The sequence below is a fragment of the Mchenga conophoros genome, linkage group LG18, assembly GCF_057382185.1.
Source record: "Mchenga conophoros isolate Kocher_MC1m ecotype Shallow Benthic linkage group LG18, M_conophoros_male_GT1.1, whole genome shotgun sequence".
Lineage (NCBI taxonomy): Eukaryota > Metazoa > Chordata > Actinopteri > Cichliformes > Cichlidae > Mchenga > Mchenga conophoros.
In genome coordinates this window covers 8,688,285-8,714,434 of record NC_140543.1, presented here as the reverse complement: position 1 = coordinate 8,714,434, position 26,150 = coordinate 8,688,285, and the positions used below count along the sequence as shown (strand labels likewise).

Here is a 26,150-nt window from a genome sequence, read left to right as displayed (position 1 = left end):
TGATCAAATTCTATAAAAGAAAGATTTTTGAATCAGTGACTAGTTGTGATAGAAATAGCTACTAAACTTTCATGATTTTTTACCATTCATACCTCCAGTCAACACAAGGATATTCAGTGGGTAAACATTTTGAAATGAGGATGAATTTAAGAGTTTTTAACAGCATCAAAAGACAAGTGTTGACTTTTCATGTTTCAATCAAATTTAGGCATAAAGGCATTCATTTTTAAATACCATGAAAGGCCAGACTCATCCCAGATTTAGCTGAATAAAGAGGGACATAATAAGAGCTCATATGACTGAATAGCCCTTCCTGTTGTTATTACCAGTATAGTAGACATAGTCGACAATGTGGTCTGTGGGGACTTGTTGCTCAGTTATAGCCAGACTACCCTGTTAGCTCACACAGCAGCGCCACACCCTTTCATCCCTCTGTGAACACACAAGTGGGCCAGTAGAACTGGTATTCGGATTAGCTAAGCACTCTAAAAGGATATCACTCAGTGTTTCAGGGAGTGGCCTGAAAATGTGTCCAGCCGCTAGCGGTTTGCCATGGCTTTTGCTCCATTATATGGCATCTGCTGAGTGAGGTCAGGCATGATGAATTTTTAGTTATGAGGAGGTCTCACAGCTGCAACCTTCACAGCATGCCGTAGTTCTGTCCTCTCTCGGAAGTAACAATAGCACTACTGTTCCTAATATTTCCCTGGCAGATTAGATAAACAAGACTCCCACACTGTGGAACATAAATACATTTTGTCTGTTTTATTGAAACTCATAAATATTCAGTGAAACATTCAAATCTAAGAATGAAGAATAAGTCTAATGTTATGATGCTAAATTTGACACATTTATAGTCTATGTACATGGTTTACAGAGGTTTAAAAGCACAATGGATGATATATAAATACATTTTCTGCATCCATTTTTTTTCCCTTCTGAGGCATAAAGTAAATTTTAGGCAATCTTATAAGTGTATGAAAATGCCATTTTTATGGCAACACAGGGGTAAGTATTTATTGAGCTTAGGACCAAAACTAATTTATGACATGTCTTTTATAGTAAAATCATAATATATACACAACATTATTGTGGTTGTGTGCAACTGTGGCTCAAGGAGGTTAATGGTTGAATGTTTGGTTGAATGATTGTGCACATTCCCCAAATAACAAGTATATCTTTGGACTGTGTGAGAAAGCTAGTATAACCTGGAGAGAACGGATGCACACGCAAGTTGAGGGAGGACACGCAAACACCACACAAAAGGAACTCAGCCAACAGGTGGATTTGACAACATCCTCTTTCTGCGAGGAGACGGAGCTAACAACTGCATCCGCTGTGTCACCAGTTTTATTCATACATCATTTTAATGCTGATTGCTTTCTGCATTGTTCTAATTTCTCATCTATTGAAAATAATTACAGGTGTGCCATGTTTTTAACTTAAAATACAAAGTATTGAGTGATGACTACAAGAAATGATCTGAAATTAAGTACAAGTGAAAAGTGGCAGCAAGGTACAAATACTTTAAATACTTTGGGCAGCTGCTGTGAGCTTTTGTGTGTATTTGCTGATTAATGAAGATTTCACTACAGAAAAACAGTAAGGAGGGGAGCGCCTGCCGGGGTGACGTCATTGTGATCCACATCCACGGTAGCAGGAGGGGTGAGGTGGCCAGCCGCTGATCCACCGGTATCATGGCTTCCTAACAGGACGGGGGGAAGTGACTGAGTGGAAAAACAAGGATTTTTGTCTAATGTCCAACTGATCATCGCCCTTTCTAGAACCTGAGATTGGGACAGAGGGGCTCGGCCTCCCTTTTCGCCTCTCACGGCCGCCCCTGAGATCCAGTATATACTTTAATTCTTCTCGTGAATTTCCATTCTTGAACCGTGGAAGATGGCCGACCCGGCGGAGTGCACCATCAAAGTGATGTGCCGTTTTAGGCCCCTGAACAGCTCCGAGGTGACCAGGGGCGACAAGTACATTCCCAAGTTTCAAGGGGAAGATACCGTCATTATCGGGGTGAGTTGATTTGTGTTGCTACCTGTTTGACAGAGCCCTCCGGCACTGGCAGCCGTACGCCATTTTTGTCTTTCGTTGACGGCAGTTAGCACCTTAGCCTGGTAGCTAGCGGCGCTAACCTGCTCACGGTTGCGTTGTTTCTCTGGCCCTCGGCTGGCGCCTCGATTCAGTGGCTCACATATAACGTGCTAAGTCTTCAGCTTTAATTTTATATACAGACTCCGGCAGGATTTAATTTCACGTTTCGGAAACAAAGCCCAGTAGTTGTTGTCATAAAAATGTCACCACTCGCGGTTGCCCTGTCATTGCTAGCGAGCTGTCATTCAACAAAGCCACAAACACAGCGACAGGTTAAAATGTCGTCGGCGGCCGCGCGCTTGCCTGCCAGTCCCATCCCTTACAAACTACAATATTATAACGATATAAATTATTCATAGAGTGTGCATCTGTAACGATAACTCTATTATGAACAGTTTGCGTCAGCATAAAGCGTAAGCCAGCTTTGATTTGGTAGTGGCTAGCAGGCTAGGCCAGCTGGTAGTTGACAGATTAGCTGGCCTCGGCTAGCTGGCTAGTATTAATACTGTAGCTTAATCAGAGCTAACATCAGATAGCCGACTAGCTGGCTGTTGAACCAACCCTTCTGCAGACCATGCACGTTTATCAGAGTATTGGATATGAGGGTGGGAATGAGGAAGAGGAAACGTGGACACACAATAACTGGGAGTGGAAATGTCCATTATCATGCAGGCCAGTTGTAGTCTGTTGGACTAAAGTGACTGGACACATTGCAGTGCTATCTTATAAAATCCATGTGTTCTCTTTTCAGGATGTTTAAACTAGAGTTTTTTGTCTTTAGTTTAATTACCCCCCTTGCACTTGATAAGGATAAAAGGCTTTGGAACAGTTACCATCACAACAAAAGAAGGAAATGCCTTGCAGTACCACGTTACCTCCATTTTACTAAACCAACAAAGAACTTGACTTGAGAACCATTTGCAAATAATGTGCACTTGATGCTTTGTCATCGCAGGCCTGTAAAGCATGTCTAGAGCAGGAGCTGTTCACACAACTTGATGCCCTGCCATTGAATGCCTCTACACAAAAGGAAGTTACCCGATCTTTATGTATTTCACAGTTACTTGTAATTAAGAAGCAAACAGCCCTAAACCTGAACTGACATATAAATTTTACAGTGTATGCTCAACAGGTGAAAGGGAGTGGCATATTATTTGAAGAAAACGTGGTTAAATATTAGTTTTTCTTGACGGCAAACTGCCTCACTCTTTGTGGACTTTGCTATCTTTATATGATATGATCACCAATGGAAATACAGCTTTAAGAGAGATTACAAGGCAATAGAAACTTGTCGTGAATTTGAGTCACGTCTTCTCGAGTAAAACTACTAATTTAGGTGGTGATTGTAGAGTACAACACAGCCATTCATTTCCTGTCAAGCAAAAACAGAGATGACCGTTAGAGCTGTGTGCTGAGTTCTTGAATAGTTTTGCTGACAATGACTTCAGGCCTCCAGCTAATAGCAGGCACACTGTCTGTGCAGCTAAGGCATGATGCAGCCCTGCCCAGTTCAGAGTGCCAGTCATAGTGGCAAAATACCAGTGCAGATTTTGAGAGACGCAAGTGTTGCGAGCCAGAAGCGAATCGTCTCTGTTGGTAAATCTGCTTCGAGAAGTACAGGACCGGCAGCAGCTCAGGGATCCTGTGTAATCCCCTGGTGTTTTTCTCTCCTGGTTACCAGCTGTTGGACCAATCAGAGCAAGTGGGCGCTGGGCAACCACTGCGGGTGGGGAGGGTAATTATTATGGTGATGTATTTTGTTTTGCAGATGCTCTTAGCTCATACTTTGTCCTTTTTGAAACAATTCAGGGCATGGACTCTGAGCTGGGACTGATACCTCAGCATCAGTGCCCACACTTCCAGCTGTAAAGAGAAGCAGCTAGACCAGTGCAGACCATTTTGATAGTGCTTAATGCTCCTTTTTAGCTTTGATATTAGCTGATTACCAACACACTTTGTCTTTTCGGAGGAATTCACGCAATACATCAGAGTTCCCCTGTAGCTCACTTTTAGGTACTCCCAGTCTTTTGGCTTGAAAGCGAGAGGTAGATGAAGTTTCCAGATGAGGTGGTATGGGTGTCGTAACTAGCTTGATTTGCCAAGAAAGCTTTGCCATCCTAGTGTGAGTGTGCAGCAGGTGAATTATTCATGCTTTCTTTCGTTCTCCGTCAGTGGTACACAGAAAGATCAGGTCGTCACCCCCTTCCTTTGCTTTTACGTTTGCTATTTTCATACATTAGCCTCAGATGTCCCTCAAGAACAGCTTTGAGGTACTTTTACAAAGTGTAGTACTGCAAAAGCGTGAAAGATAAATGGGAGGAAAATTATTCAAAAGAGGATATAAAAGGAAATGTTGTATAAAAAATTATATGTACTGTATGTATATGAGTGCATGTGTGGTGGATAAAGAGCTACACACTAGTTTCTCCTCTTGGAATTGTTTGTTTTTCCCAGTGGGAAATAACTAAACATTATAATAAGATGCTTCTCAAGTGAGCTGCTGGTGGCAGTTGGTGGATAGTTCTGCTCTGGAAATGTGGCCATGACATGACCACACCTGGTCCTTCACCTGCTGTTAGAGGAACCTTCCAGCTCACATAGAATTTCCAAGGACAGACGCAAGCTGTAGAGTAAGGTGGCAGCACTGAAGTAGGTCCTACGTCCTAGGACTCCTAGACGGCTAGGTGGTTAGCAGCAACTAAACTCTTAAAACGAGAACTTTTTGATTACACATGTAAACGCTAAAATGAGTCGCTAGTATTGTTGGATGGTCTGCCCAAGTAAGATTGATGTGTTTGGTAGGGTTGTCACAATACTAGAATTTGAAACTCGGTACTGATACCTCGGGAAATATTTGATACCATATTGTTTTCACAAAGGGGAAGATTTTGACCCCACCCTGCAACAACCGAAGTGATGGCAAAGTCATCTCTCGAAAACTTGTTAATTTAACCTGTTAATTTTAATTTTTTCTTTCCCAATTTGAAGTTAGAGTTAATAAAATAAGTATTTAGAAGTTTTTACAGAGTATTTGGATCATTTTATCACAGATCATGAAGGTAAAATATGTTTCAGAACCTAGGCACTGATACCTAGGTCACAAACACCAATACCGGTAATACTTACTCTCTAAATAATTGAATTATTTTAGAAGAAGAACAGTATGAAAAAGTTAAGAATAAACACATAGTTAACGTTCATCGTCTATCTGCAGCAGTGTTGTGTGAAGTTGTGAATCGGCTGGAGGAGGCCACTGTTGGTATCGATACTGTTGCAAAGGTGTATTTTAATTCGATATAAATTTTTAGTATCACTTAATACAGGAGTATTGATATTTATGTATTTAATTGTGAAAACCCTAGTATGGAGAAACACAGGATAAAAAAAGTGCTTATGCAACATATAAGATGAGATAAATCAGATATACTGTATTTATCCCAAACCATGGGAACTTACTGTGTTCCAGCAGCCAAAACATTAATCATAACAACAAAAAAATCTAAATAACATAAAAAAGCTAAGTAAAATAAAACTGGACAAAACGGCGAAATCAGGTTAAAAAAATATGCAAAAGGAGCAAATTGAAACAGAAATGATATGAAATGGTTTGAAGATTTTCTGTCCTTGTGACAGCAGCACTTAAACAGATGACAGAGAAGAGTGAAAGCAGTCAACACCTTTTATTTTTTTCTGCCATATGTAAGAAAAATCCAGATTTGGGGAAAAAACCCCATGGCTGTATCATGCTTCGAATATTAAGATGCATTGGGTGTTGGTAGAATAATCTAATTGTAGCTCTATTGTCTAAGATATAACTTAATACGCCTGATAGAAAACCATCAGGAAGCAAGGGGTGTGACAGAGCACTCATAAATACTCTAACAATACATTTCACTGCAGTTACAATTACACACAGTAATCCCATTAGACATAAGTGCAGGTAACAATGAGGACTTTAAAGTCAAGCTCTGTTGTTTGCTGACAGCGTCTGGCAGTCCTGATAGTGGCTCAGCACTCTTGTTTTGGGTCAGTTTCCGGGATGTGGCTAACTGGAATGAATTACAAATGTCTTAAGATGCTGCCGGTAGGTATTGCACAGAGCTGTGCTTTAGATGCGACCGTCTGTCAGGAGGGGATTATGAGCCGGTGTGCAAATTGAGGACATCTAAGCACAGCTGCAGTCGTCTGAATGATTCCAACACCAGTAAACAGGCTGTTGCGTTTGCTGCCAGGCTATGAAGTATCTGTGACTTCACCTTGAGTAGTGAATGTGTTTGCTTTTATTCCTGGCCTCAAACTAGTAAGCTAGTAAGTGGAGCCTTCAAGGTGACAGCAGTTGCTTGTCGTCATTTTCATCTTCCTAAACAGGTGTTAACGCTGAATCTGACAGTAACTTACCTGCTGCCATGTCTGTTTTTAACCTGGGCTATCACTAATGAGGCTCTCTTGTGCTCAGACTGTTAACACATCACAGCTACGTCCTTGCCTGTACGGCTGAAAACAAGATGAGAGATCCAAACCTTCAGAGATAGCATGCCATCCCAGCTGAACTTCAGATTTGCTTGTAGCATTAGTTTTATCGCCCTGCAGTTCATCATCTTCTTCCTCATCTTGCATTTCGTCATCTTGCCAGCTATTGATTGCTATCTGACTGAAAGTCTACTTTGAAGTTTTGACTAGCCTGTGGGTCAGAGTGAGATACACTTGGCTTTTTTGAAGCAGGATGGCTCTTAAATTAGCACTAAAAGCTCAGGGTATACTTTAGTTTATTTCAAATGCTGGGAGAGAGATGTGGGATGAGAAAAGCTATATTAGATGGGAAATGCAAGCATTTAGAGGTTAACTAGAGTGCAGCTGACAAAGGCTGAATTGGGTGGAGAGTAAAAAAATACAACAGTATAAAAGCCGCCAAGGTTTTAGTTTAGGTTTATTTATTTATTTTGTCCAACATCAGATGACATCCCTCCTATTAAAATACATTTCCTGGTATCTTTCAGTTTTGTCTCTTAAAAAAAAAAAAGAAAAAAAAAAGGAAAATGTGTTTGGGGAAAAAATGCTTTTAAACACTTAACAACTGATGAAACACACCTAAAGTACAATTAACAGTGTTTCCCCACACGTAGACTTTACAACCATTAATGATTTTGCTGGTGAACAATGCTGCCACTCTTTATTTTTAAGGTTCAGTTACTGCTTACCAGCTAGTCCTTCTGGTGTCATGTTCTGCCATTGGCAGGCTGATTAGAACCATGTTCTGGCGAGTCTCTTGTGTCACGATCAGGGATCCACCCTGACATCACCATCTACCATTATAATGGTAGGGCTGGGCGATATATCAAAAATTTATCGTTACCGAAATTTATGACTCTCATCGACGTCATTTTGCCCATGTCGGTAAATTCGGTATTTAAAAAAAAAAAGAAAAGGCATGTGCAGGTTGGCGATGTTCATGTCCCTTTAAGACGCTGTGCTACGTTACAGACTTGACGGGGTGGAGTCACATGACTCTACTACCTGTTGAGCAGACACTGTGCGATTTTTTTTTCAGTCGCGCGAGTCAGCTCCTGCTCAAACTGTACGATTGACTCGCAGGGGTTAGAAGTTCATAGGTCACGATGCAGGGTCTCACACTATACGGCCCGATGCTCTGATGCGACCTGAGTGCTCACACTGTGCGTACATAAAATGAAGGTTATAACAGAAATTCTGTCGCTCTCTCTCCCTCTCTGTCTTTCACTCACACAGACACGCACACCACCACCATCAACTTTGCTAAATTGCTAATGAAAAACATTGATCAGGCAGCTGTGATGGAGCAGCAGTGTAGATCCAACTATTTTCACGGTTGTTGTGGTCGTGATCATTTTGTGAGGCCACATCGAAAAGGCTCGGATAAGCTTTCCAAAGTTCTACAAGTTGTGCGTCCATCGCTTGTGTCCAGATCACACGCTGCACTGCCGTGCCGCGCAGTCTTTTTCGCTGACATTTGTGTTTGCGCGTGCACAGTGTGACAAACTGCGGTGACACCCTCACGACGGTCGCGACGACCAAGCGATTGATGATCGGGAGCTCGTCGTGAGGTGTTAATCGATTCTCGTTACCCCACGTATACTATACGATGCATGACGCACGATGAAGGCCAAAATCGGGCCGATCGCCAAAACGGTCGCACGACTCAAAAATCGGCTCAAAATGGGCCAAAAATCGCACAGTGTAAACCCAGCATAAACCCAGCATAACAAGACGAGACACGGGTGAACAAATGGAGGACGATTTAAATGTTGAAGCAGCAGCGACGGAGGTAGAGCTGGTGGAGGAGGAAGAGGAGACGCTTGTTAACAAAAAAAAAAAAGCATCATCAATCGTTTGGCAACATTTTGGATTCAACAAGGATGATATTGATCAAAAAATTGTTAAATGTAAACTCTGCAAAAAGACTGTTGCGTCAAGTCAAGGTAACACAACCAACCTCTTCCACCACCTGCAGCACAAGTTTTTGTTTAAGAGTTTATAGTTTTCACTAGTCACATGGCAGTGCTTAGTATTTATTATAGTTTTTTCTATGTTCAATTGACATTTGTGTTTGTGACATTATTTGTTTACAAGTTATAGTACCTCAAGGCCTTAGCAGAGATAGGCCTTTGTCCATGATGGCATTACATTTGCACAATCATTGTTTATTTTGTGAATAGCCAATGTGAAACATATTTATTATTAAACTATTTTGTTTACAAGGGATACACATTTTTTAGAGAGCATGGTTACATATTGTATCCTACACTTTTTATTTTGTTCAGTTAATAAATCTTAACCACTAAAAGTACTTACTTACGGTGGCCCTGAATGTCTTCATTTATTTTCAGTGACATTTTACAGTCCTTTAAAGTGGTAATAATATAATTGCAATGAATAGGTCTAGGGGGAATAATATTATCAAAATAACTGGAGGAACTATGCTGCCTGCCACAGCTCCATCAAATTTAAAAAAAAAAAAAAACGTTTGTTTTTTTTGGCACTTGGGGTGGTTATCGTCCATTTATCGTTATCGAGGTTAACTGCTCAATTTATCGTGATATTGATTTTAGGCCATATCGCCCAGCCCTAGTAGGCCTTATGTTGTAAGCTAGAAGGCCACAAAAAACAGAACTTTTGCAGCAGGTGGAGAGGCAGTTAGTGGGCTGCTCCACTGTGCTGTGAAAGACTGCAGAAGAAGAACTACTGTCACTGTTTGCATAAGCAGCTGATTACTCATCTGTTATTTATTGTAACAAAGTATTATTTAGTAATCCAAGTAAATAATATTGTGTAGTGGGTCCCCATGTCTATCTTTGAGTTACTGTAGATGAATCTATGCTGCTGCTGCTGCTGGACATTTTTTTAAGTTTGTATAATTTACAGCCTGCTGGTCAGCTTCCATCAGGAAACACCTATCCGATTCTGGGTGGGAACATGGTCCGTAGTGAATTCCTATTGTGTCTGTTAGTGAAAGAAACTATTGTACACACATCTGTTTACAAAACGCAAGTCGGTTTATTTTTCAGAGATTGCAGATTATTGGCTTTCTTTTTTTTCTTTTTTCTTTTTTTTACTGTCATTAATACTCCTCTTCCTTTTTTTTTCTTATTTTTTCCCCCTGCAGGGTAAACCTTACATGTTTGACAGAGTGTTTCAGTCAAATACAACACAAGAACAAGTGTACAACGCCTGCGCCCAAAAGATTGTAAAAGGTGAGGGGTCGCTTTTATTTTTGTAATCATTTTATATTTCTTTGTTTACAGGCATTTACACAGCAGATCAGTTGAATCTTTGCTTTACTAAGTTCTGAGTTGTTTTGGGTTTTCTTGTAGATGTTCTCGAGGGTTATAATGGGACAATTTTTGCATATGGGCAGACATCATCTGGTAAAACACACACCATGGAGGTAAGGATGGCCTCCAAGTCTTGTCTTCAATAAAATTTTCATTTGACTTTGAGACATTACAGTAATTTGTTCTGTGTTCCCAGGGGAATCTCCATGACACAGATTCAATGGGAATTATCCCCAGGATAGTGCAAGACATCTTCAACTACATCTATTCCATGGACGAAAACCTAGAGTTTCATATCAAAGTAAGAAGACGGGATGCACAATACAGTGATCCAACAGATAAAAAGTTTTTTATAAAAAGTGCAGTTTTTACTCCTTAAAACTGAAGTTACATTTTCAGATATATAGCTAAGATCTGAGACTATGAGTGCAAGAGACAAGCTGCTTAGTTCCTTCTTTTTTTGTAGCCTGCGGTTATTCTGTGTTTCTTATGCCTGAGACAATATAAGAGACGGAGAAGGGTGATATGCTTTGAACTGCAATGTCATATTTCCTGTTTGACCCACCTCCTTTGAGCTCTGCTCTTATGTTAAAGCCCTTACTGTGAAACTGTACTAAGTACCAGATTTTAACTGTCTGCTGCTGCTGTATTTGAAGTATGTGTGAAGAAATGAATTAAATCATTTAATCAAAAAGATCCAAGAAACAATTACAAACTACACTCTTCAGACCTTCGCACATCTTTCTCTTAGAGTAAGGCAGATCGATGAGTGTGCATCTGGATTGTTTAGTTTGTTCCTTCAGTTTGGCCCTGCATAATGAGATTGTTTATCTGTTTACAGGTTTCATATTTTGAAATCTACTTAGACAAGATCCGGGACCTTTTGGACGGTAAGTGTCAAACATTTCTCATCTCCTCTAATTGTACCAAACTTTGGTAACACATGTCAAAGGAGAAGTCTGTGAAATAGAAATTAATGAGCAGCAGTTAGAAGCACGGTGTGGCAGTTGTTAGCTGTATATGTACAGAATTGCAAATGTAGGTAATTTTGTAAGTGCAACAATGTATAAAAACATCTAAAAACTAAGCATAGGAGCAGGCTGTTTCAAGAGAAATATTTCTTTTGTTTATTTGTATTTTATTTGATCTTAATCACGTATTTCCATGCTTACACATTTTGAGTCATATATGTTTACACTATCAAGTACAACTTTATAAAGTGCTCTATGAATAGTGGGATGATGTATACTTTCTTTACCAAGTCGCTGGCATCTTGACTCAAGATAGCAGAAATAGAAAGATGACCAAAGGGAGGGGCGGTTTTTAGTTGGTTGCATGAGGATGCAGAGTCAGGACAAGTGATTTTACTGATGCTTACTGAGGTCTAGCAAGCTTGTTAACATGTGAGTTTGTGGCCTTGTTTTACGTATCTTGAATTGCCATCTTCACTGTCTCAGTGAAAATTGCAGGTAAAGGTAAAGAAAGAAACTTGCCATCTTTAATTCAAGATGCACTGTATTATCAAAAATCACTACTACACAAGTGCGTAGCATGCGTGTTATGCTAACAGTACAAGTACACACTATATATTCATATCAAAATGAGCTGCAGAAGCTGATCCTCAGTGTTTTGTTGTGTCAGTTGTGCTGTGCCTTAAATCTCTCACAGTACCAGTTCTTATATTGCCCTACATTGCATAATAAGGTTTTGTCGTCATTTTTTAATAAACTACGTGTTTTATTATTAATTGTAAAAAAGTTACAGGTCGTCATATTTCTTGCTGATTGGGTTTTTCTGGCTTTGTTTGTTGTAAACGATCTAAAAGGAAATGGTTTAGAAGTCCAAGACAGTGAAGATAGATGTAGAAATGGCAGAAGACTGAACACACATGAAGATATGAATAATAAAACTTTCTGGTCGGATAAAGGGCCTTTATATGGCCAGTGCAGGAACAGCGAGTATAATGGGTCCATAAGTTTCAATACATCTACAAGTCTCGCCACTTGGCAGCATTGTGAAATGCCACAGGGCACTGATTTAGACAGTAATTTTGAAATGTTATCTAAATTTAATTTAATTTGACTGGTCACTGGAATGTACTTATACAGAGAAACCAGTCAAATATTGACAAAACAAAAAGCACTTGTTTGCTGTTTTATGGTTTTAAAGGCTTTTTCCCTGCCATTTCTGTTGCGTCTATAGATTTCATTTCAGGATTCTTTCTAATGTCATGGCTTTGTCTTTTATAATGCCTTTGAATTAAATGTTTATAGTTCAAAATTAGTTTGTAAGGCTGATTTATTCCAATTTACTTCCAGTGTCAAAGACCAATTTGTCAGTGCATGAAGACAAAAACAGAGTACCTTATGTCAAGGTGAGACCTACTCATATATATCAGATTTCAACAAACTGGTAAAACCTGCTGAAAAGAGAAGACAAAGAGTCTAACCTCATGTTTTCCTTTTGTAAAGGGCTGCACTGAGAGATTTGTCTGCAGCCCAGAGGAGGTCATGGATACAATTGATGAAGGAAAAGCTAACAGACATGTAGCAGTTACAAGTAAGATACCACCCTCTGTCATGAATCTATTTACTGTAGATTTTGTATTTTATAGGCTGATGATGTCTGACCCAATGTCGCCTCTCCCTCAGACATGAACGAGCACAGCTCCAGGAGTCACAGTATCTTCCTGATCAACGTTAAACAGGAGAATACTCAAACAGAGCAGAAGCTCAGTGGAAAGCTGTACCTGGTAGATCTGGCTGGTAGTGAAAAGGTAATCTGGAACATTTGTTACATATTGGCCTCAGTGGTATTCATTCTGCTCTAGCAGTAACTTAGTGATAAATTATTGTAATATAAATTGTTCCTTTGTTTTTTGTTTTTTTTCATGTAGTGGCAAATAATTCAGGCTACAATCCATTCTTTTTGTTGACTATTGAACTTTATTTATTCTGTGATTCTCAGGTCAGTAAAACAGGTGCTGAGGGAGCAGTGCTGGATGAAGCCAAGAACATCAACAAGTCCCTGTCATCCCTGGGAAATGTCATCTCTGCATTGGCTGAAGGAACGGTCAGTACTACTTTGTTATAGATTTTAGACTCTTACTGTGATTCAGCAGTGTAAAACAAAGGAGTATTTTTTTTTCTTCCATTTAAACTTGAACGTCCCACCATCCTAACACGTGCAAATGCAGCTGATGTCAAAGAATGTAGTAGTCACCTCACAAATTACTGAAGAACTACAAACCTGCAAAAACTACCCAAAAAACAAAGCATTTGAGGCATTTACTAAAAGTTCCCTTATGGCCCTCAATCATATACCGGCTCCCTAAATACTATGAAAAGCCCCGCTTTTAAGAATGCTTCAAATGTGTGCCAATTTCTCCTTTTTAAGAGGTCTGTTTATGAGTATTTTTTGATCGTGTCTAGGATTTTTATTATTTATTTTGGATGAATAATTATCCATTTGCTAAAGGTGTTTTATATCTGAAGTCTGTCTTTGGTTCAAAACATTATGAAAAATAATTTGGTTTTCACAGCATAATGTGGTGTATTCAGCATAATAAGCATTAAATCTGTTATAACCTCAGGCTATGCTCTTTTGCCTCATGCTTCTGTTGCATTTTGAAGCAGACAGGCATTACTGTTATTGTAGTAAACAGAAGCAAAGTCGGTACCGACCAGCTGCACAACCCCAGGCTTGGTGTGCTTGTTGAAAAACCACAGTCCTTTTCTGTGGTCTTGATGTGAAAGTAACATTTTCAGCCTTCTACAGGTTCTTTGTGCTGCAGTAACACTTACGCAGATTTAAAAAAAAAAAAAAAAAGCAAAAACATTTCTCCCAGCAATTTTCATTCTGATTTCACCCTTTTCATTTTGATCAACGATTGGTCTGATGTAGAGACTCTTGGCTTTGTAAACAACCTGAGGCGGGCAATGGTGTAAAACAAATGAGCTATTGTCCACAGATGTCTTGCTTACCGTTACTGTGTGTAGGAGTGTGATGTATAGGAGGCCGTTTCAGCTGAGCCATTTGGATAAATGTGAATCATATATCAAGTTATTATTTAAATGTCTGTTTTTTTTTCTAAACTTGTGAGACCTGTAATATAGGCGGATAAAGGTTTTTAACCCTCAGCTGTAAAAGGCTGATGGGGTATTGTCGTCAACAGCGATGCCTCTAACCTAAACCATGCCTCATGACCAAAAAAATGTACCCAACTTGTCCACATTTCAAGCATTCAATATGTCTTTTAGTGGTTAGCTTTGTCATTGCTAACCATTAAAAGACATATTGACATCCAGTTGATTCTTTTAAAAATAACCTATCAAAACCAAGTGGTAGAAGTTGCTCAGGCAGGTCAAGTTAATGTCAGTGCTGTTTCAGAACAATATAAGGACTCAAAATGCCCTACCAAATGGTTGAGCAGAACATTAAAGGGTTGATGTTTTATTCAATATGACTCAAACTGAGTGACTGAGCCCAGAAACTTGTAGGATTGGTAGCTATCTTTGTGTGTGATGAGATCAGGCAGGAAGAAAAGAGGAAGACCTGAGAGGTTTGGTGTGACAGACGAGAGTGTTAAGGATAGGCTGAGTAAGTAGGTGATCTACTGTGGCCATACCTAATAAGAGAGGGGCCGAAAGAATAAGAAATGTTACCTAGTTAGTATTGTTAATATATGCTGTAAATTTGTAGGTAAATCATATTGAAAAAAGCTGACTTCCAGGCCTTTTAATGTTTCTTCACTTTTTATTGGTTGTTTAATTTCTGGTAAATATATTAATTGACTGCGCCTGTCCTTCAAAAGTGTCCTCTGTCGAAAAGGTTGAGTATCTCTGTTGACAATGCCACCTTCTCTGAGAACCTGATGCATATCTTATCCTGTCACTGATATTAGTCACTAATGTCAGTGACTACACATGTGCTGTGGTTTAAAAAAAAAAAAAAAAGCTTTTCTTTTTCTCTAAAGCTTTTATTTATTAATTTTATTTCAGGGAATTGAGCTATATGTGATGACTATAAAACATTTAGTTATTAGTAATCCTAATTTCATATTTATGGGACTAATTGCAGAGCTGATGTTTTACTTGTGTTTGAATACAAGTGTGCTTTTCTGTCATTGAATTTTATGTTTTTTGTTGCCCATTTCAAGGCTTACATCCCTTACCGAGACAGCAAGATGACCCGTATCCTGCAGGACTCGCTGGGCGGTAACTGTCGAACCACCATTGTCATCTGCTGCTCACCTTCCTCCTTTAATGAGGCTGAAACCAAAACCACCCTAATGTTCGGGCAGAGGTCAGTAGGCTGATGGAAAATTTTCAACTGTGTTGGTTTTGTCAAAACAAATCCGCTTCACGTCCCACTTTGACATTACAGAAAATGTTTTCATATAAATTAAGCAACTACATTAGAAAATGTAATTATAAATATCAGATTTACAACAAAGCAGAATATAAAGTTATAAAAAAAATACTTGTTAAGTTTCAGATGGTGCATTTATGTGCTATTTTCCTTGTAATGAATAATGATGCATGAGGTTTTTCTCTGGTGGAAAACAAAAATGTATTTCTTCATAATCCAGAGCAAAGACCATCAAGAACACAGTGACAGTGAACATTGAGCTGACAGCAGAGCAGTGGAAGCAGAAGTATGAGAGAGAGAAGGAGAAGAACAAGACCCTGAGGAACACCATCACGTGGCTGGAGAATGAGCTGAACCGCTGGAGAAATGGTGAGGCTGTCGTCTAATCCTTTCTCAGTGCCGTTTATGTGCGCATGAAAGAAACAACTCTTCTTCCATCTACTGAACACACGTTTTCCTGCTGCTCCTCAGGTGAGAGCGTGCCAGTGGAGGAGCAGTTTGATAAGGAGAAAGCCAACGCCGAGGTGCTGGCCCTGGATAATGTTATAAACGAAAAGGCGGCCTCCACGCCCAACGTGCCCGGCGTTCGGCTCACTGACGTGGAGAAGGACAAGTGTGAAGCAGAGCTGGCCAAACTCTATAAACAGCTGGATGATAAGGTGCGTTTGTCAACCTGTGTGTGACAGGTTTTAAACAATTACTACTTAGTAAATGTGAAAATGCGACAACAGTTAAGTTATACCAGTAACTAAAGATTGATTCCCGTCAGACTTTATTCTGCTTCCTTTTCATTGGGAAGTAGAAGTCTGAGTCTTCTTTTGAAAATCTTCAGTTATTAAATGAGAAAAATGTTCCTTTAATCATCCAGACCATTCTTTGTTTAACCAGTGGTCTTTCACCTTGTAATTGTCTACTTGTGGTGTTTGGCCTGGCGTAAATGCTGATGTTGCCGTCTGTCTTTACCCTTTACAGGATGAGGAAATCAACCAGCAGAGCCAGCTGGCTGAGAAGCTGAAGCAACAGATGCTGGACCAGGAGGAGGTGAGTACTGGAGGTCTAACAGGTGGCGTGGAGGCACAGATGCAGAGTGAACTCGTGATCTTTGTAGCTTCACAGGAGCGAGGAAAAACGTGAAGCTGTCACGTCACTATGAAAAATGTTTTTATTGGACTTAAAATGCAGTCAGCTTTCCTTATTGTTGCAATGGCACGTTTAAAAGAATAAAACAAAGTTAAGCTGCTTTTCCTTCATCCAGCTTCTAGCCTCTTCCCGCCGTGATCATGAGAACCTCCAGACAGAGCTGAACCGCCTCCAGGCGGAAAACGAAGCCTCAAAGGAGGAGGTGAAGGAGGTGCTGCAGGCTCTGGAAGAGCTGGCTGTCAATTATGACCAGAAGAGCCAAGAGGTGGAGGATAAAACCAAGGAGTTTGAGACCATCAGCGAGGAGCTCAGCCAGAAATCGGTGAGCCCGGAACAGATATCAGCATGCTCATAGACTCAGTGATACTTTAATTTCATTCAGGTGCCTTTTACGTGTCCTTTATAGTGGCCATGTTAATATGCAACACACAGACACAGCGCTATAATTAAAGCCTTTAAAACCTGCGGGGATTAAAAACTAGAACTGACACATTCACCTGGCAAACATGTGCATATTAATTGGTGCTGCAGAACCTTTGTTTCTGTAAGTAACTGAACCATGTTCCATAAAGTGGAGAAGTACTTGGCAGATTGACTAAATGCCTTCATTCTTATTACGTGCCTCAAGGCAAAAACATTAATTTATGATTTTACAAAGGTAATTACACCCTCAAATAAGTCTCAATGCCTGTTTACAAGAACGTATTGAAAAAGCAGCAGAGGAGTGAGGGAGCAATGCCTGTAGTAGTAGTAGCCTTTTGGCCACATAAGTTGTCGTGTGCAGGGTCAGAGAATGTGGAGGAAACTTTAATTGGCATGCACTGATCCAGTTTTTTCCACTTGCAGACTGGAAATCATTCTTGTGTCTGTACAGCAGAATCCGTCTGGATATTGCTTCCCTGACTTTTTTTTTTTTTTTTAATCTAACAGACACATATAAAAAATAACATAAGATTATGGAATTTATATCTATCAGTATGCTAATTAGATCAAAATGCATAGAATAAATAACATCATAACATAAACATAAATAACATGCTTCTCTCATTTTAGCTCAGTGTGAGAGTGAGTAGGTCACTAGTTGCTGTTATTAATTATAGGTTCACCTGCTCACATACAGCTGAAATAATATTAATTGCACAAGTTTTACTTGCAAGTGCAATAAAATATTCCCAGCATGTGCTATACTTGAACACAGTGATAGAGAGATGCCTGACAGGGAAAGATGAACACGCATGCACCAGTACACCGGTTGTATTGTTGTATTATAGAGAATAGCACTGAATTAAATTCAAATATTGGTTAAGAAGCAAGAGGGACAGCTCAGGCTGAAGAGCTTGGAGACAGTTGTGAATATATTGGACAAAGGAATATTGAAGATGGAGCAGATAGGAAGGAGGAAAAGAGGAAGACCACAGAATGTATGGATGTAGTGAAGGAGGAAGTGCAGATGGTTGGTGTTGGGTTGGGATAGGATGAGATGGAAGTCGTTTATCTGCAGTGACCCCTAAAAGGGATCAGCCAAGAGAAGAAAAGGAGGAGCAGTGACAACGTTAGTGCTGAATCGTTCAATAGCAGTTAACTTTGTATTAATACTTTCTCTTTTCTTGCAGTCCATCCTGTCATCTCTGGACTCTGAGCTTCAGAAGCTGAAGGAGATGTCCAACCACCAGAAGAAGAGGGTGACTGAGATGATGTCATCACTGCTTAAAGACCTAACTGAGATTGGCATCGCTGTAGGCAGCAATGACATTAAGGTACTGAGCTGATTTCTGCACTTTCTGGTTCAGCTTCTATCCATCTTTTCCAGTTTTTGTTCCTCTTTTTCTCATTTCTTTTCCCACTATGTGGTCTTAACGTCGGTTTTTCATTTCAGCAACATGACGGTGGCAGTGGTCTGATTGATGAGGAGTTTACAGTGGCCCGTCTGTACATCAGCAAGATGAAGTCAGAAGTGAAGACGATGGTGAAACGCTGCAAGCAGCTAGAGGGAACCCAGGCAGAAAGCAACAAGAAGATGGATGAGAACGAGAAGGAACTGGCTGCCTGCCAGCTGCGCATCTCCCAGGTATGTGGAAACGAACCGAAAACGGCACAGTGAATCACGGCTTTCACTGGCACCTATGTATTTACATGTGCCTCTTTCCTCTGTCCAAAGCACGAGGCTAAAATCAAGTCCTTGACTGAGTACCTGCAAAATGTGGAGCAGAAGAAGAGGCAGTTGGAGGAAAATGTGGATGCTCTCAATGAGGAACTTGTCAAGCTCAATGCTCAAGGTACGTCACTCTATGAGGGAAGGGCAGGAATTAAAGCACTGGCACTCACTCAAAGTCCGCTTTAACCTCCTAAGACCTGAACTCTTCCACGGCATGGATTTTTAATTTCTCTTTGATATTTGGTCATATTGGGGCCCGATGAATGTAAAAACAAAGAATTACCAGATTTATTTTTTTTTTTTTACCTTATTTTTGTTTTTAAGAAAAATAAGAGCCAAGTATGAGGACAGTATAATGTCCTTGTAAGTGGATACCAGGCCCTTGTAGAGCAAAATTCAGTATTTTGGTCTAAATAAAATGTGATGTCCACATATGTGGACGCCAGGTCCTAGGAGGTTAAGACGACGTGCAGTCTAGCAGAAATAAACAAGCTTTCACGGCTGGTTAAACTCAGTGTGGTTTCCTACAGAAAATAATGAGTTCACTTTGAGGATCTTTTGTACAATGCATTCAGCACTTTGTCCTTTTGATGTCAGTGAATAATGGGGAATTGTTTTCTGTTATGCAGAGAAAGTCCATGCTATGGAGAAAGAGAACGAGATCCAGACTGCCAATGAAGTCAAGGTGTGTTCCTCATTCCCAATAAACAGGATGTTAAAAAACAAACAAACATCAGTTTTATTTTAGGGAAGTATTTTATTATTGACAGGAAAATTACACACTCACGTATTTTATTTTTAATTTCTGTTTCTTAATTTTATTGTCTTATTTCTGTGTTGGTGTGTGTTTTTACCTTTATTGGGCTGGCTGTTTCACATCAGCTGATGACGGCCAGAAGAGACATTAAGAACAAGTGGTCCTTTGAGTCTCATTTTGTCCTGCCATATAATAGTGTGAGATCAATTGTGGGTGCATAAAATGCCACATAAAATGTTCTCAGTGGCGGCCTTTGGCTGACTATTGTTACTAAAATATGTCACTCCCATGCTAATGCTAAATGTCATCCTGGTAATTTTTTGTATCCCATTATCATTTTGCTTGTTTATTAGTCAGTGAAAATTTCCTTTGAATCTGATTATCTGTTTATGTCTGTGTTCAGGAAGCAGTGGAGAAGCAGATCCACTCCCATCGTGAAGCTCATCAGAAACAGATCAGCAGCCTGAGAGACGAGCTGGACAACAAGGAGAAGCTCATCACCGAGCTGCAGGAGTAAGGCTTTACAATGTCCGGCTGCCTTTGTCGTCAGTCTTTGTCTGTGCACATAGATGCAGTAGTGGGACATGGAAACCCACAGTCGAACAAATATTTATGCAAAGTTTAATTGAAACTGCATGGAGGTTCATGAGAAGAGTAGAAAAAGTGCACTCAGGACTTGGATATGTTGACTGAGACATACTTACTATGATTTTATTTTGTTTCTTCTAGTCTGAATCAGAAGATCATGCTGGAGCAGGAGAGACTCAGAGTGGAGCATGAGAAGCTCAAATCCACCGATCAGGAGAAGAGCCGCAAGCTGCACGAGCTCACGTATGTTTACTGTCCACTGGCCGCCATTTTCTGTTTGTTTTTCTCTTCACTTTCAAGATGCAACAAAAAACAACTCTGTCAACGCGCAGTTTTGTTATAGTTTTTTAGAATTTCATATGTGATGTATTATTGTTCTTTTGTTCTTCTTCAGGGTGATGCAGGACAGGAGGGAGCAGGCCAGACAGGACCTGAAGGGTCTGGAAGAGACAGTGGTGAGTTCATTGAAATTGTCTGATAAATAAAGTACATGGGTTTGAACAGTCTGACCAGGTGTCTTTGACTACTCAGCTTAGTATTCTTTTTAATCCCAGGAGAAGGATGCCATCTGCTTTTATATTTAACTCCCTTGATCTTATTTTGAAACTTTAGCAGTCTAGTCCCCGTTTCCTCTTCCGCTGGCTCGCTGTAGTGGTCGTCATTGTTATTCTGTTTTACCAAAGTCCAACTCACAGTGTTGGACTGCAGCACTCTGTAGTCTTTGTTCAGCTCTGGAAGTCCTCTGAAAGCTAGTGCGCCACTCTAATCAGAACATACAACAGATGGAGAGCTGTGCTTTGCTGAGGTCCCTCTGAGGCTGAGGAGCAGAAGCCTGCAGTCCAGTACTGTGGAGTTGAAGATGACTTGTGGTGCAGAAGAAACATTGGGCAGCCGATTCTATTGCTGCATGATTAATTTCTCACAAAATGCTCTGCTGTTAAAATATTTTGAGAGGAGCATGTTATGAACAGCATTATTTGGCATGCTTGTGTCTTACTTTTGCATACATACACACTACCATTAAAAATGGGATTCACCTTTGTAGGAAACACACTGTGTTTGTTTCATTATTCCTGCAAATGAGTTTAGAATACACTTTTCTGTTTTTATTTCAGGCTAAAGAGCTGCAGACTCTGCACAACCTGAGGAAACTCTTTGTCCAGGACCTGGCCACCCGAGTAAAGAAGGTGAGCATTCACAGGATGACAGGCAGCTTACCAAGAAATATTTATGTCTGTAGAGAAGAACTTTGAGTTTAAAAAGAGAGAGAGCACACCAAAAATCACATGCAGCAATAAACAAGGATGTGGTGACAGATGGGAGGCGTGTATATTAATCTCTGTTCATGAGTCACATCTGTATGTTTTTTATTTTGTGCAGAGCGCTGAGATGGACTCAGATGACACAGGTGGGAGTGCAGCTCAGAAACAGAAAATTTCCTTTCTTGAGAACAATCTTGAACAGCTCACCAAGGTTCACAAACAGGTACGAGACAGACGTGCACACCTTTTGTTTTTGTTTTTTTGTTTTTTGTTCATGCCATATTTTTGTTTGCCTGTTGTAGCGCAACTCATCTTCCCTTGTTGGCACTTATGTATGAAGCTAAAATGACTAAATGATTTCCACGTTTTCACGCAAATTGTCCCACAGCTGGTGCGTGATAATGCAGACCTGCGCTGTGAGCTTCCTAAACTGGAAAAGCGTCTTCGAGCTACGGCTGAGCGGGTCAAGGCCTTGGAGTCTGCTTTGAAGGAAGCCAAGGAGAACGCCGCCCGCGATCGCAAGCGCTACCAGCAGGAAGTGGACCGCATCAAAGAGGCCGTCAGAGCCAAGAACATGGCCAGGAGGGGACATTCAGCCCAGATTGGTTAGTAGGAATGAACAGGGCGAGGAACACCCCTCACCATTCTTCCTTTTAATTACGACAGAAAGTCAACATTTTAATTTTATGGTGGCTCAAAGGAGAACATCGTGTTGCTGTTTTGCAGAAGATTTTGCTAACCTGTATATGAATATCATTTAAATAGAAAGCTGAATTTACTTTGAAAAAAAAAATACACCAGCTTTGTGTTGGTGTATTTTTTTTTTTTTTATATCTACTGGATTTCTCAATTATTTGATACCAAATATGAGTATTTCTTTTTCTATCTCTTTAGATTATATGTGTTGAAAGGTACTTTAATGGGAACCTGTTAGGCTTATGTCTCTGCTTTTTCCCCCTGAAGTTCTCTAAGATTAGCTTTGTATGATTAACAGTTCAAAATAATCCACATTCATCTTATACCAGGCCTCGGTGCATTCCTGCTGTTTTGGCTCCACTGTAGCTTTTGTCTGATTGGCTGCCTGCAAACGGTCGTCTTCTAAAGGTAACTTGTCTTCCTCTTCTGCTCAGCCAAACCCATCAGGCCTGGGCAGCAGCCAGTGGCATCCCCCACCCACCCCAACATTAACCGCAGTGGAGGAGGCTTCTACCAGAACAGCCAGACGGTGTCCATCAGAGGAGGGGGCAGCAGCAAGCCTGACAAGAAGTAAGTAGTTTGTAGTTGTTAGGTTTTTTGTTTTGTTTTGTTTTTGTTTTGTTTTTTCTCACACAGCAATTCTTAAAAGTACACAATAACGCATCAAAAGCCAGGCATGGTAGACTTTCATTAATATCCAGGAGTACTGAAGATATCCTGTTAAAAATCATTTTTATTTATTGTACAACTGAAAACTTCTTAAGTTAAATGAAAGTAGTCTTCACTAATGCACTTCACTAATTTTTTTTTTTTTAATATATATATTTTTATTATGTAGCTGAAGAGCAGCAGAACAGAAGGACGACACCACAGAAGAAGCCAATATCACCCCCCGCCCACCCCGACAGCCTGTCATTCCATTACAGCGAACAGACTCCTCGTCGCTGCTTTGGAACCACGAAGGAGTTTCTGAAATATAAATATATATATATATATAAATATTCCCAGCTTGTACAGCTCCAGCCCCCCCACCATCACACCTCCACCTACCCACTCCCCTCTCCCCGACGTTCTAATCATGACTTATCTCTTTTTCTCTTACTGGATATAATAAAAGAAAGAAGACAACAGTTTTAATTTACAAAAAGCCAAGATAATATTCTTATTCAGGCAACCAAACGCAGTCTTGAGCGAAGCCTCGGCGAGCGAAACCGCAGCGCGACTCGAATGTGTAGCTTCGGGTTTGTTGATTTTATTTAGTTTTTTTCTTTTTCGTTTTGCACAGTCTGTCGTCATCTGTCGTCGTGCGAGTAGTTCTGCACTGTGCCAAGCTGAATGTAACGGTCGAAAGATCCAAAAAATTCATAGAAATAAACACCTAATACTAAAAAAGACCAAAAAAAAAACGAAGAGGAGACCCTACAGTGAGAAACAGCTTGACCCTATAAAGCTAACCTCTGTACAGTTCATTGTTATTATTATTATAATTATTATTATTATCATTGGCTGTTAACCACACTTTTCTCTGGGTAGATTTTACATGCTTCTTTAAGGGAAAAACAAAAAAGTACAAAAAATGTTTTGAATTGACTAGATGGCGTCGAGCACTACTGTTCTGTCTGATCTTGTTGTACAGTTGTAAAATTGGCACTACTGCACACGTTTCCCTGGAGAGACGAGGCTAAACACAAGGATTAAACTAAAGCCAAGAAGACGTGCAACAGTGTACCGTAGGTGTATTTACCTAAATACCTGTGGAGGCCAACTGTTTTTAATATTAAGTTAAAAAAAAAAACTATACTCGTTAATGGTGGCTTCATGAGAAGGATGCAAAGAATGTAGAATGAAGGGAAAAGAGAGGAGGAGGATCCGGTTAACACAACAGACTTCCACCTTTTAGCATAGCCTATGCTACGTAGCTAAATGTACTGTTTTTACTTCTCTCAGTGGTTAATAATGACGTGTTAATGGAAGCTGTTTAATATCTCTCTGCACATTGGAGCACATAGATTGCAAGTGTATAGATGGAAATAGCACACGAAGCTCGTCCTGTCCTCGCTGGGTCCCTGTCGGTAACTCGTCTCCTTTCACTCGTGTATTCAGGACCTCTTCTTTTTTTTGGTTCTTGTTACTAGTTTGACTGTTGAATCCCTACAGTGTCATGTTTTCTTTTTCAAGGGTGCCTCGCTTCTTCCGTCTTCCCTCCCCACACCTTATAGATTAAAAGACCCGTAACTGTATGCGCCCCCTTTCGGTTATAAATTAGCAGAGTGTCATGCTGGGTTTTATGTACTGTATCTCTTTCTTTGTTCCATAGATGGTGTAGATTTCTATTTCAAAGTGGGGGGTAATGATGGGCGGGTGGAGTGGGATCGTTCAGTTGATGGGTTAAACCTTCGCCGCTGATCTGCCAGTCAGGGAGAGCGGGGTCTATAATTGCACAATGATCTTCTGTTATCATCTGGAGGAAGGGTCTATTTAACTAAATCTAACCAGGGGTGTAGATTTTTTGTGTTTTTGTTTTTTGTTGTTTTTTTTTTAGTGGGTTTTTTTAAATTGTTATTAATTTCCCATCACATCTTTATTTTAACCCTGTGAAGCCCCACTGCATTTGGCAAAGAGCTTGTTGTGATTGTAATCCCAGCATGAGAACACTAACATCTTGTGCAAGTGCAATATACTGTAAAATACACTGTATATCAGTCGGCCGGCAGGTGTGATCAGGGTGTGGTTGCAGTGGTAGTACCTGCCCAATCCTCCTTTTTGTGTTGCGTTTACTTTCACTGGTGTCAAGTCCTCGGTGTGTGTGCTCTCTTTCTTTGATCACTCTTTCTGAAAAGCTGAGACATGTTGCAGATCTTTTGTTTTGTTGTTTTATATAAACCTCATATTCTATATCAAATCTACTGCAGCTGCTGTAATGGAAAGTTAACAAAAGTGCACAGATTGTATAAAAAATCACATATGACCCAAAGTTTTGAGTTTGAAGCTTTTTAGGAAGATTGGTCAAAGAAACTTCTACTGAAAAAGGATACGTTTTGAGACTGGTGGAACGAATGTAGCTGGAAAACAAAAGGAGGGGAAATGATTTTGGCTAAAACCTGTTATCTCCATACAGGAAAGCTGGGTGTAAAACAGCACTTCTTTAGCTGCACTCAGATAAAAAACACTCCACATGTGGCTGTTTTTGAGTGGAGGAGGGGAAGAAAAGTTTTGACAACTGCTTGTTGTCGCTGAAGTGTATTCAGTTGTAATAATTTAGCTCTGCAAGATGCAGGGAGGAGTAGCTCCCTGCATCTATGACAGGACAGTGTTTGGTGTCTTATGGAGACGGTTTATACCATCTGTGTAACCTTCTAGATTTAGCTGAGACATTGCCGCGTGGACCTCAAGATGTTCATCCTTTGACCTCCCACCAAAACTGGACACGAAATGGGGAATAAATACAGCAAAAAGATAAATACGTGTGTTTACCTAAATTAAATTTTGCATTAATTCTAAATTAAAAGTGTAGCCACTTTTTTTTTATTACTGTGTAATAGTTGGTCAGTTTTTAAAAGGACAGTTTTGGGGCTCCATCAGTGGACAAGGTACTGGATCATTCCTGGAGAACTGGGGCACAAATGGCTGGGCTCTGATACGGACGGAGACGGGACGTTAATGAGATCAGTTTTGGATTGACTGCATGATGTAAATGTATGTGTGATTAAATAATTATGAGGAAAAAAAACTGCCCCCTCTGTGTTCTGTCATTTGACTCTTGTGAATGTGGAGATGGGTTTCACGTGCCTGTTTCTCTTTTACGTACATACACTGGTCGACTACTTTTTTTTTTTTTTTTTTTTTTTTTTTTTTTTTTTGGTTTGTGGCTTTGTTCTGAGAACTCTCCTGGAATTAGAGATGGGGTCTTCTTTCATGCTTTAACACAGTCACTGCAAGCAAATCCAGGTACATATAAAATATTTCCCCAGTCTTAAGTGGAGGGATTTGCCACTGAGTGGCATCAGCCCACTAGATGGTTTTACAAAGTGTGAAAATTGCTGTGAGGAAAGCTGCAGTTAGCTAACACAGAAAGACAGCAACTCACACCTACAGCCATTTTAGAATCACCAATAAATCCAATTTACAGTCATGGCAAAAAGAAAGTACACCCTCTGTCAGTTCAGGTTTTACATATAATTAAAGAAGGGCGTAAAATTTGGTGAATACGACCTCAGATGAATGAAATAAATGACGTATTGCATGAAGATGAAGCCAAAGTGCAGAAGCAG

At 40.1% G+C, this 26,150-nt stretch overlaps 1 protein-coding gene across 1 annotated transcript; it reads left to right on the top strand.

Moving 5' to 3' along the window:
- Positions 1 to 1,639: 1,639 nt before the first annotated feature.
- LOC146553158 (kinesin-1 heavy chain) lies at positions 1,640 to 25,609 on the top strand. Its single transcript, XM_085253500.1, has 26 exons — positions 1,640 to 2,025; positions 9,743 to 9,830; positions 9,951 to 10,024; positions 10,108 to 10,212; positions 10,753 to 10,801; positions 12,230 to 12,285; positions 12,383 to 12,470; positions 12,563 to 12,687; positions 12,879 to 12,983; positions 15,070 to 15,215; positions 15,502 to 15,650; positions 15,753 to 15,940; positions 16,254 to 16,322; positions 16,537 to 16,743; positions 18,035 to 18,178; positions 18,298 to 18,489; positions 18,580 to 18,697; positions 19,206 to 19,261; positions 19,737 to 19,846; positions 20,063 to 20,164; positions 20,316 to 20,376; positions 21,037 to 21,108; positions 21,302 to 21,406; positions 21,572 to 21,788; positions 22,314 to 22,449; positions 22,718 to 25,609. The coding sequence occupies exons 1-26, from the start codon at positions 1,900 to 1,902 to the stop codon at positions 22,719 to 22,721; spliced, it is 2,892 nt and encodes a 963-aa protein (XP_085109626.1). The 5' UTR covers positions 1,640 to 1,899; the 3' UTR covers positions 22,722 to 25,609.
- Positions 25,610 to 26,150: the final 541 nt, after the last annotated feature.

Bases quoted from the DNA above. Each gene is read 5' to 3' on its own strand.
- LOC146553158 (XM_085253500.1), top strand. From the start codon at position 1,900: ATGGCCGACCCGGCGGAGTGCACCATCAAAGTGATGTGCCGTTTTAGG. The intron at 18,179-18,297 runs GTACTGAGCTGA...TTTTCATTTCAG, and splicing joins TAGGCAGCAATGACATTAAG to CAACATGACGGTGGCAGTGG. The intron at 18,698-19,205 runs GTACGTCACTCT...TCTGTTATGCAG, and splicing joins TGTCAAGCTCAATGCTCAAG to AGAAAGTCCATGCTATGGAG.